We start from the raw sequence: 12697 nt of genomic DNA on the forward strand, positions 1-12697 counted from the left end.
AATCAACCATCCAAACACCGTAATGTATTACGGTTTCGGAGAAAAAAAATGTGTTATTAGACACTATAGGTATACAGCGCGGCGCGGACTTTGGGGGTGAATTTGACCCCGTTGGGCACCTCCAAAATTGACGAAATTTTAGGATGATTTAGAGGATGCCTTTAGCGATTGAAATCAACCATCCAAACACCGTAATGTATTACGGTTTCGGAGAAAAAAAATGTGTTATTAGACACTATAGGTATACAGCGCGGCGCGGACTTTGGGGGTGAATTTGACCCCGTTGGGCACCTCCAAAATTGACGAAATTTTAGGATGATTTAGAGGATGCCTTTAGCGATTGAAATCAACCATCCAAACACCGTAATGTATTACGGTTTCGGAGAAAAAAAATGTGTTATTAGACACTATAGGTATACAGCGCGGCGCGGACTTTGGGGGTGAATTTGACCCCGTTGGGCACCTCCAAAATTGACGAAATTTTAGGATGATTTAGAGGATGCCTTTAGCGATTGAAATCAACCATCCAAACACCGTAATGTATTACGGTTTCCGAGAAAAAAAATGTGTTATTAGACACTATAGGTATACAGCGCGGCGCGGACTTTGGGGGTGAATTTGACCCCGTTGGGCACCTCCAAAATTGACGAAATTTTAGGATGATTTAGAGGATGCCTTTAGCGATTGAAATCAACCATCCAAACACCGTAATGTATTACGGTTTCCGAGAAAAAAAATGTGTTATTAGACACTATAGGTATACAGCGCGGCGCGGACTTTGGGGGTGAATTTGACCCCGTTGGGCACCTCCAAAATTGACGAAATTTTAGGATGATTTAGAGGATGCCTTTAGCGATTGAAATCAACCATCCAAACACCGTAATGTATTACGGTTTCCGAGATTGTCTGAAATTTTAGGATGATTTGGAGAGTGGATTTTTGATAGAAAAAAAAACTTTTGATAAAGAATGAAATTTATTATATTAATGGTCTGTTTTACTTATAATTAAATTGTGTAATGGATTGAGAATATTATTATAATTAGTTGCTACCGCGTTCCAAACCGCTTCCAATCCTTGTTCATTTAAGTGAATGCCATCCCTGTGTAGAAATTTGTATTAAACACATAAGAAAAGAAAAATTTTCACGTTGTGTTACCCTTCCATCATGTTTCTGTTAACAATTGCTTCAATGTCGGTACAATTGATTTGCTTTTCAGCACAAAACCGTTGAATGTAATGATTGATTTCCTATAAAGGCATAGAGAGTATTTATTTATAGCATGACATAGAAATTATAATATCTTACGTTCACAGACTCGAAGTTTTTGCAGGGAGGAATTGTGCAAATTTGTATTCCTTTAGGATTTAAGGAAAGAAGGAAGCGGAAGAGGTGAGAATATTGGGACTTTAGTTGGGATGGTGATGTTTTGTGGAGTATATCGTTAGTTCCTATCATTATAACGATATGTCGTTCAACAATATCTCCACAAAACCAAGGGGAACATGTTTTTGGAATACACTTTGCGCGCCGCAAAAGTTTTAGTATTGTTTGACCGCCTACTGCTAAGTCGAGGAAATATTTTCCGTTGCTTGTCCGTTTTGATTGTCGTCCTAAAAATATATACCATTAGTAGGAATTAACTTCATATCTGTTAAAACAAATACTTACTTTGTATAGTACGTAGCATTCGGCAACAATTACTATCGCCCAAAAACAGTAATTTCGTCGGCATCTTCGCTGGTCACTGGTTTTAACAAGAGATAAGCAGAACAACTGATCTCTGCAATAGCTGAGGAACCTTTATATATTATTAAGTTCTTACCTGTGTTACAGTAATATCGATGGCTATGATTGGTCAAAGCCGGTGTAAGTGTACTTACAATGCACTAACTCGTAAGCCACGTACCTGCTTAAGTGACCTTTTTACTGAAAAGAAGTTAAAAAGGAATTCCCTGTACATTTATTAACATCAAAAATAAGTTTCTGAATATCACTAGTTCTTTATTAACTTCGCGCTTCTAAATGAAGACGTCGTTACCTCGCCAAATATTAATATATATATATTATATATTTAATTAAATATAACTATATTTGTAATTTATAATTTATATTATATATAAATATAATAACTTATTTATACACAATATATTATATACACAAAAATATTAACGAAAATATCGAAGCAGATTGATTCTAAAAAGAACCGATAAAATATCCATAAAGCGCGAACTACAGCAAAATATATCAACTAGTGATCTCCGTCCCCAATAGAATAGTTTAAGCACATTTATAAGTTTACTCCTCACCCTTCTGGCAAAATCTAAAAAAAAACAAAGGCGCTCTAAAACAACGCCGAATAAGTCGGCAACTATTTTCCCGGAATGCACTTATAATGCAAAAAATATGGACATATTTTTTCCTTAATACCTGCGCCTTTTGTAACTGCACGTGGCGGAGTTCTTACCCTTTGTCAGTAACGACTAAAAGCACATAAAACTACAAAATGCCTTTCTTAACAAAATTTATTTTTTCCATGAAATATTAAGAGTTTCGCAGTTTTCATAATCTATTAAAATCGCTAAAGGCACCTGCTATCTGGTCTACATACGTGTACAATTTAATAACAAATTTTTTTCTCTGAAGCCGTTAAGGGTTACGGTGTCTTGACGGTCGATTTAAATCGCTAAAGGCATCCTCTAAATCATCCTAAAATTTCATCAATTTTGGAGGTGCCCAACGGGGTCAAATTCACCCCCAAAGTCCGCGCCGCGCTGTATACCGATAGTGTCTAATAACAAATTTTTTTTCTCGGAAACCGTTATACCTTACGGTGTTTGGATGGTCGTTTTAAATCGCTAAAGGCATCCTCTAAATCATCCTAAAATTTCGTCAATTTTGGAGGTGCCCAACGGGGTCAAATTCACCCCCAAAGTCGACGCCGCGCTGTATACCTATAGTCTAATAACAAATTTTTTTTCTCGGAAACCGTTATACCTTACGGTGTTTGGATGGTCGATTTAAATCGCTAAAGGCATCCTCTAAATCATCCTAAAATTTCGTCAATTTTGGAGGTGCCCAACGGGGTCAAATTCACCCCCAAAGTCCGCGCCGCGCTGTATACCTATAGTGTCTAATAACAGATTTTTTTTCTCGGAAACCGTAATACATTACGGTGTTTGGATGGTTGATTTCAATCGCTAAAGGCATCCTCTAAATCATCCTAAAATTTCATCAATTTTGGAGGTGCCCAACGGGGTCAAATTCACCCCCAAAGACCGCGCCGCGCTGTATACCTATAGTGTCTAATAACAATTTTCTTTTCTCGGAAACCGTTATACCTTACGGTGTTTGGATGGTCGATTTAAATCGCTAAAGGCATCCTCTAAATCATCCTAAAATTTCATCAATTTTGGAGGTGCCCAACGGGGTCAAATTCACCCCCAAAGTCCGCGCCGCGCTGTATACCTATAGTGTCTAATAACACATTTTTTTTCTCGGAAACCGTAATACATTACGGTGTTTGGATGGTTGATTTCAATCGCTAAAGGCATCCTCTAAATCATCCTAAAATTTCGTCAATTTTGGAGGTGCCCAACGGGGTCAAATTCACCCCCAAAGTCCGCGCCGCGCTGTATACCTATAGTGTCTAATAACAGATTTTTTTTCTCGGAAACCGTAATACATTACGGTGTTTGGATGGTTGATTTCAATCGCTAAAGACATCCTCTAAATCATCCTAAAATTTCGTCAATTTTGGAGGTGCCCAACGGGGTCAAATTCACCCCCAAAGTCCGCGCCGCGCTGTATATCTATAGTGTCTAATAACAATTTTTTTTTCTCGGAAACCGTTATACCTTACGGTGTTTGGATGGTCGATTTAAATCGCTAAAGGCATCCTCTAAATCATCCTAAAATTTCATCAATTTTGGAGGTGCCCAACGGGGTCAAATTCACCCCTAAAGTCCCATCCGCGGTTTATAAGAATGATTTTTTTTCTCGAAAACCGTTAGGGCTTACGGTGTTTTGAAAATTGATAAAAATACTTAGAACTGTGTTCTATTATGTGGTAGAATTTGGTTTAATTCGAAGGTGCCCATCAGGGCGAAAACATCCCTTTTTCGGGGGTGGGGGTTGAAACAAATTTTTTTTACCAAATGGGGGTGGTAAGCTGTTCTTGAGGGTAAGAGTGACCTCTGTGTGAAATTTGGTTACCCAAATCGTATTAGTTACGGAATTATTAATGTTTTAAGTTTATTGCTGGGATTTATGGATAACTTCACACCAGTATTCTTTGGATATCTTAAGGATTTCCTAGCTGTGAGATAACTTGATGTGGTAGGACGACCGACTCCGTAAACTATTAGTTTAGCGGTATCTTAACACGTTGACTGCCAACTACGAGATAACTCGTAGTGTACGTTCTGGCCTAGGACGCCAAGTACGAGTTATCTCATTATATTTTAAAAAAACAAATTTTCCATGAACAGAAAATTTATTAATAAATGAACAGAAAATATAGTACTATCTGATTTATACAAAATCATTATTGTCTTTATACAAAGTAATACGTTTATTGTTTATGATACTTTTTGAAACAATCTTCCACACAAAGAGCTGGTTTCTCTGCACAAACTGGGCAGAAATAACGCGTTTCTCGGCGTTGTTTAGCCTGAGTACAAATTCGACATGGCTTTGTGGGCCGCTGTTTTTTCTCGCTGGGTGGAATACACTCCAAATAATGAAGATTTTGCAATCTTATTTTCTCCGCAACTGGTTGAAACTGTTCTCCCATCAACGCAATGACAAATTCTTCCCTAAATTTTATTAGTTTTATTTTAGATGCAGTTATTTTTTGAAATATTTTATGCGCATTGTGTATATATATTTCTATAATGTGTAAAGCAACCTTTTTAGGCCACCTAATAGTTTTTCTTAGGCATGTGTAGTAAGCCAGCATTTGATCTGATCGATCAATACCAGACATTCCTTTATTATAATCTCGAATTATATTTGGTTTCGTCGAAAGTTTACCATTGCGATTGGATACCTCCACCATTTCAACAACATGCATGTTTGAAATAGTCAAGACTTCTCGTTTGTCTTTCCGTTTAAATACAGTAACGGGACCGTTTCGCTGCCATGTAACTTCCCCTTTTTTCAGCTTTCGATTTATCACATCTTGGGGATTCTAATTTCGGTTCTTTCGTAAAGTTCCACATACATAAGTTTTTCGGGTTGTCAGTAATTTTGTAAGTGTAACAGAATTATAAAAATTGTCCATGTGTAGTGTATATCCCTTATCGAGATAATCTTCAGCTAAATGTAAGACTATATCAGTTGTGTGACCTAAATTATTGTCAGTTTTCTCAGATTTTCCGCTATAAATTCTTATTTTCATGACTCGCATAATTCATACAGTTTGATACCATATTTATGTTTTTTATTTTTTATGTATTGGCGAAAATATAATCTTCCACGCCATAGCAGCATTGATTCATCAATACAAATATTTTTATTTGGCACGTAGTTTTGGCTCATAATATCATTGAAATGATTTAGTATAGGTCTTACCTTATATAATCTATCAGAAGATGGTACTGAGCTATCAACTAAGTGAAAATAACGCAGTAGCAATTGAAATCTATTTCGACTCATATGCGATCGCCAAAACATTACATTATATAGTTTATTTCTACTCCAATAATGCTCTATTGAAGGAAATGTACAAGGGCCCATTTGTAACAAAAGTGCAATAAAAACTTTCATTTCTGACACTGTTACATCTATCCACTGTGACGCCCTGTTAGATTTTTTTATCTTTTTAAGATTTGCAATTTCTTGCTTAGCGTATAAATTAGTTTGCTCAACCAATAATGCAAGAAACTCCTCCGAAAAAAATAAGTCTACCAGCGTTTGCACTGTAAGATTTGTCGTTTCCAACTTAAAACCAACTTTTTCTTGGAAAACAAATAATTCAGGGTTTTGTGGAATTTCTGTCCACAAATTGTCACCCGTACTTGATGTGCTTGCTTCGGACACATCATTATTATCTTCAGTTTCGGAGACTACTTCATAATCACTGTCCATTGAATTTTCAGAAAATTCGGAATCGCTACTGTCGTTACTACCCTCGTCCAATTGTGAATCGCCGGGATTGTCGTAAAAATCAACTTGTTTTTCAGTCCGTCGTCGTTTCTTATCCATATTGAGATATTTATAATTAATTAATAATATTAATTATAAATAAAAATTATAAAGATACACACTCAAGAAAGACGTAAAAACGTAATGCACTCCACTATATCTGATTTTCTACTGACGAAGTTAGACGCATCAAGCGACAAGTCGAAACGTGTTTGGTATGTACGAATTAACTCGTAGTTGACTTCTGCGAAGAGTTTTTTGTAACAGAAGCCAACTACGAGATAATTCGTATGATCGTTATTTTCTAAAAAACACATTCCCTACGCTTTTTGATTATTTATATTAACCCTAATTTAGAGTTTATAACAGTATAACATAATAAAATTAATTTGTCTTTTTGGACCGGAATCCTGAAAATTGTCGTGGCAGTCAACGTGTTAAGGGTTTAGGTTACCTAATAGATGCCAGCGGTTTGGTAGTAACGGGCCTAAATGTCAGGATACTGTTTTGATTATGTAGATATTGTTTTATTTTTATTGTTTTTTGTTTGTTTGTTGCAAAATAGTATGAGAAAAGTTTAATTAGACATTTGGTTCTTCCCACATAGATATGGGTACATGTTTGTAACAAATAGAAAATATGTATGTATGTATGTATATGAGAGGTAGTTAGTCAATAAAACGGCGGCGTGTAGGGGCGTCGAGGGGTAAAACGCGTGGAAAGGAGGCGGCTGCGGGCGGTCCGTCGCCGCCACCGATTCGGCCCGCTTTTTAGGCCTCCAGGTGTCGAAGTATCTCTCGCGTAATTAGCGTGCGTCTATCGGCGAGGCCGCGATCGGTCCGAACCCGTGGAGTCCACGCGGTCTGCGGCCGCTATGGGTTGGGTGGGGGCGGTCCCGGCGTCCTGGTGGGGACCCGTAAGGCGTGCGCGAGAGGTGGGTCCGCGGACCTCCCGTCCGACGCTCGCGCCAGTATCGCCCCAGCTGCTGTGGTGACGCTTTGTCCGCCGCGCTCTCTCTAAACGTCGACGACGACTACGACGCCGACAACATATCGACGCAACAACAACCCCACGTGGTGACGCCGTCGCCAATCGCGCAAAGACCGACCGACCGCACTTGTTCGCTCATCTTTTCTTCTTATTGTTAGTGACTGTTCTCCCGATAGACTGTTTAAATGTGTGCGTGTGAAAACTAACCACCCTCAATAATAACCAAATCGACAGTTTCGTTGTTTTTTTTTGTGTTTCGAAACTTTGGTGCTCGTTACAGGTGACCGCGATAATAAACGCCGCCAAGACGACGTCCGAAACGGAAGACGCCATGCAGCACCAGACGGGCTCGCCCCAGCAGTTCTGCCTGCGTTGGAACAACTACCAGAGTAACCTGACCAACGTCTTTGACCAGCTTCTCCAGAGCGAGTCGTTCGTAGACGTCACCCTCGCCTGCGATGGTCACTCGGTCAAAGCTCACAAAATGGTCCTGTCCGCGTGCAGTCCCTACTTTCAATCGTTGTTCTTCGACAACCCCTGTCAACATCCGATCGTGATCATGAGAGACATCAAATGGCCCGAACTGAAAGCGGCCGTCGAATTTATGTATAAAGGCGAGATCAACGTCTCCCAAGAACAAATCGGACCGCTTTTAAAAGTCGCGGAATCCCTGAAGATCCGTGGTCTAGCCGATGTAAACGGTGAGCAAGACGTAATAGGCACCACGACACCCACCACTCAGGCTGCTGCCGGTGAGGTCACCAAGACCCCAACTCAACAAGCCCCAGAAACCCCAGAATGGGAAAGCCGTCCCGAAGGTGGCGAGAACGTGCCACCCAGGACGAAAAAGAGACGAAGATCGGGCGAAAGAAGCAGCCTGAGTAGTCCGGCAGAGAGCGCGAGCATTGATATGCCAGAACCTGCCCCGTCTGTCGAAATGTCTCCAGCACCACCCGCGACACCCTTGCCACCGCAAACACCCCAAGAACCGCTACCGTTGACTCTTCCGATACAGCATCCATCGCATTCTTCTGACGACATGGAAATCAAACCTGGTATTGCTGAGATGATTCGCGAGGAAGAACGGGTAAGTACCTAAATTTAAATTTAATCTTTTTTTAAACCTCGTAGTCTTCGTTTTTCCCCTATAATTACTACCACAAAATTTTAATTGAAAATTCGATGACTATGCAGAAAAATCTTAAAAAAACCTGTTCATAAAATCATCTCCATTCATTTCGTTTTCAAAATATTTTAAACTATCAAAAATGATAACTCCACAAAAAAGGTTTCAAAACAAATCCAACTTTGTAATATTGTCTTACTGCACTTCATTATTTATAAATGAAACTCTGATGACTTGACAAAAAATTGCATCTCTTTGGGACCTTTTGATAAGAAAAATTAAATTTTACATCATAATTTGTAAACAAAAACTTTCTTATGTGAGAAATCCAACTTTGTAATATTGTCTTAGTGCACTTGATTATTTATAAATAAAACTGATGATTTGGCAGAAAACTGCATCTTTGGGAGCTTTTGATAAAAAATATTAAATTTTACATCTTAATTTTTGAAAAAAAATTTTCTTATGTGCTTAATCCAACTTAGTAATATTGTCTTAATGCATTTGATTATTTATAAATAAAACTCTGATGACTTGACAGAAAATTGCATCTCTTTGAGAGCTTTTGATAAGAAAAATTAAATATTTCATCTTAATTTTTGAACAAAAACTTTCTTATGTGATTAATCCAACTTTGTAATATTGTTTTACTGCACTTGATTATTTATAAATGAAACTCTGATGACTTGACAGAAAATTGCATCTCTTTGAGAGCTTTTGATAAGAAAAATTAAATATTTCATCTTAATTTTTGAACGAAAACTTTCTTATGTGAGAAAGCTTAAATTATTAATTTAAGAACAATAGAATATCTTACTCATCAAAAAATCCAGCCTAAAACAAAATTAAAGTATGTTGACATTCCATAACTTATCTCTCTCAACCAAATATACATATAGTTATAAAAATAGACAGATAAGATTCCCCGAAAAAATAAACATTGAAATCGTTATCGTAATAGTTACGATTTAAATAAATTTATGTAAATAATACCCCGGGATAGATAGTATGTGCTTCGTGTGCTTGTTTGTGAGCTTATCCAAAACCGAACAGATAACAAAAACCAGGAAAAAACAACAAATTCAATCGCTGTAATTTATTACATTTTATTTAATTTATTTGTAAATATACGAATTAATTGGTGTGGCCACAAAGTTTCGTCTTCGCGCATCAAAACACGCTCCTCCGATTGCTATTTTTAGGATGTAGCTTTAAATAGTTGTTGACCTGTTGTGCCGCATCATGTGTCAAAACCATTAGCGATAAATAAAAATGAATGAATGATGTCATTACTCGCGAGGAACTAGAGATTGTATTTCGCGATGTTGGCATAAAAATTAAAAAAAAATCGACGGTTACAAGTTAATTAATGGAACGTTATTAACGTAATTAACGCGAATTCATAATAAGATTAAGAAATATTTTTGGCGCCTAGTAACTAATTAGTTGATTTACTATTAAAGTTGAGATTAAATAATCGAGTAATTATTAATCCCGAATTTAATCTATTGTAAAAGTAATTTGAAGATAAAGGCTTTCTAGAAAGGTGGTATTTAATGAAAAAATTCTAAATGAGAAATAAAAATTCTTGAGATAAAATTTTTTTTAAATGTGTATTAACAAAATGATTAATAACGAGATATTTCATAACATTGTTTTTGAAAATATTAAAATTTTATTTTGTATTATTTTATCGAAGACCGATATGATGTTGTTTAATTTAAAACGTAAACATAATATATATATTAAAAGATCCACGAACTCCGCAATCTTATTTCGGGTTGAGCACAATTAATTTAAATTTTTAAACGCAAAACAAATTAATTTAAATTCGCTATTGAAAAGAACAAAGAAGGATTAAAATAAACTAAACCTTCGAGGGTGGGTGTTTAAAAGATATAAAGCGTTAAAAAAGATTAATAAAAGAAAAAACAAAAACGGCGCCAAAAAACTGGTACCGAAAAGAAAAAAAAATTAAAAAAATGGTGAAAGAAAAGAAGATTCGAAGGCGCGAATCTCTATAAATATGCGAGAGCCAGTTATTCGTCTCGGTTTTCGTTGTTTTTCCGAGGTTTAAAAATACTCGTAAAAGTGGTAGTAGAAAGGGAAAACGACGGTAGAGGTTAGCGTGAGTCGACGGCGTCGGTTTCGAGCGTCGTCGACGTCGTCGTCGACCCCTACATCCCCTGGCGGCAGCGGGTTAGACGTGCCAGCTGTTCTACGATCCTGTTCCCAGTCGGTTCAAACGAGTCGAGGTCGTGTTTATAGTTTCTTGAATGAACCCAAGCTCAAACGTTTTGGTTCAATGGGAATTGATGTGAATCGATTCGTTTTAAAGGAGAAAGAAAGTACACTTTCTTAAAATAAATTTAATTAAATCGCATAAGAATTAAAACCTGCATTTCTTATAATTGTTTGTAGTTACACACAGTTCAAATAGAGTAAATCTATGTTTATTCTTTAATCTCTTTTATTATCATCACTTTCATTTTTATCAACATTATTAATAATTTACTGTGTTAAAACAAATAATAGACTTCGTTTATCATCAACAGACAAAAATGTTGTTACATCCCGATATATAATGAATGAATTTTATGAAGTCAGCTTGCAAAGGGGTGAATATAAAGTCCGTTTCACTAACATTGATCGGTACTTCACAACTAAGATCATCCATTGAGTTGCGTTTTTATATATATTTACTTAAGTTTATTACACTTTAATTTTATAAAATAACTTGCGCGATTGATTAACTTGTTTCATTTATTAATTAGTATAAATACAGTTTGTAAGGATTATTTATTAATTCCATGCACCATTTACATACTTAAAGATCTGTCATTACGCAATTAACATCTTGTAACGTTATACAATCGTGACTAATATCCGTCTTAACCACTAAATTAAGTAATTTATTAAAAAAATAAAAATTAATTACGAGGAATTATTAAATTTGAGATTCATACATATTATCTCATCATAACCTAACTTGATACTTTTCTTTTTTGAGATGCAAGTTGTACTATATGGATTGAAGAATTTGAATCTCACGCATATTAAAACAACCACGCAGTTTTAAATGAACGATGAATTCACTGTCTAAACAGCAATTATATCAAGCTTTTATGTTAGTAACACACCTTGCATGTCCCATAAATTACGTATTCCACCAATTAAAAAACGCAAATATTGATATCTCAACATCAAATTTTAACACGGTCCTCTTCAAGTCGCCCGTGTGTTCCGACAATAGCAGTATGTGTCAGCTTCGAGTTACATCCTGAATGGACTTCGATCTGGTTTTGAGTTCATTGTTAAATCACTCTCAATGTCAGCTGTTATGTTCTTGTACGAAATCAGGTTCGCAATCTGTTTAGCCATTTTTAAGATATTTTGCAAATTTTCGAAGATATTGAAATTTTAATTTATTCCAATTCATATTTCTAAAGTTTTTTATATTAGTTTTTGACATCGCTTAATTGGTTTAATTTAGAAATTTACATAAACCGCGGAATCAAGTTTTCAAATTCAAGTAGGAATAAAAAGAGAAATGTCAAATTTGTTGTTAAATTAAATTGTTTCTAGAATTTCTATAAGCTAGAATAATAATAATTTCTAACGCAGTTGTAACACCACATAAATATAAGTGGAAATATTAATTAAAGTTAGTGATAATAAAATAATGTAATGCATCAAAAAATAAACATCAAATCCAAGCTAAGATACATGCATCCAATTTTCTCTTCGTTGCGTTTAGATTGTAACGAGCATCCAGGCTAAAATATGCTGGTAAAATGTGGTACGCTACTAGCACATATTTTGCTACAACCCAGATCTTTTTCAAAAAATTGCGATAAACAACTCCCGCAAATCTGTTTGGCCGAAAACTATTTTCAACAACTCAGTCGGAATTAGTCACGTGTTCTAATTACTACAACTTGACGAGCGGTATCTATCTATTCTTACCATAATTTTGCCGTTGTAATTGTATTTGATCTTCCCGATCCTACAGCTTCTTTAATTATTGACCATAATTACTAGACGCTATAAACTTTTCCACTTAGCATAGAAAAAATTAATAAATCACAAATGAATATTTAACCAACAAGATAACAAGGTATTTCTGATATCCATTATAGTTGATAAGCTCAACACAGTACACAGTATCTTTACTTAAACTGCAAATAGTACAATAAATTTTTGATACGCAACAGTTTTTACATTTAACCACTTGTATATGGTATCTCGTAATAATATAGATCTTCTAAGGTTTTGCAGTTACCACAACATTTACACAAAGGGGTATAACTTTTTAATTGATTTCTTGTTTTGATATAAGCTTGTATTAATTTATTGTTGATGATCGAAAGGATCGATTACAATCGAGGTGGTTTTTGGCCGATGCGGTCTTATGTTATACTAATGCCTAAGATA

The 12697-nt window shown here is 35.9% G+C and overlaps 1 protein-coding gene and 1 long non-coding RNA gene across 9 annotated transcripts in view; one reads left to right on the forward strand and one right to left on the reverse strand.

The window, feature by feature from the left end:
• LOC111415750 (protein bric-a-brac 1-like) overlaps positions 1-12697 on the forward strand; it is a 561730-nt gene that overhangs the window by 230829 nt on the left and 318204 nt on the right. For 6 of the 7 annotated variants that reach the window (XM_023047590.2, XM_071197810.1, XM_023047588.2 and 3 more), the window contains exon 6: positions 7418-8224. In XM_023047590.2, the coding sequence (XP_022903358.2) occupies positions 7469-8224 (756 nt within the window). In that variant the 5' untranslated portion in view covers positions 7418-7468. Of the gene's footprint in view, positions 1-7134; positions 8225-12697 lie in introns of those variants that run through there. The other variant, XM_071197800.1, reaches the window with a different exon arrangement.
• On the reverse strand, positions 957-1697 carry LOC139430596 (uncharacterized). 2 transcript variants are annotated; one of them, XR_011640996.1, is made up of 4 exons: positions 1672-1697; positions 1309-1613; positions 1159-1250; positions 957-1101 (listed from the first exon to the last, which is right to left on the reverse strand). It is a non-coding gene; the product is annotated as an uncharacterized lncRNA (long non-coding RNA). The 2 variants fall into 2 exon arrangements; XR_011640994.1 differs by having other exon boundaries at positions 1309-1691.

Source organism: Onthophagus taurus, chromosome 1 (assembly GCF_036711975.1).
Source record: "Onthophagus taurus isolate NC chromosome 1, IU_Otau_3.0, whole genome shotgun sequence".
NCBI lineage: Eukaryota > Metazoa > Arthropoda > Insecta > Coleoptera > Scarabaeidae > Onthophagus > Onthophagus taurus.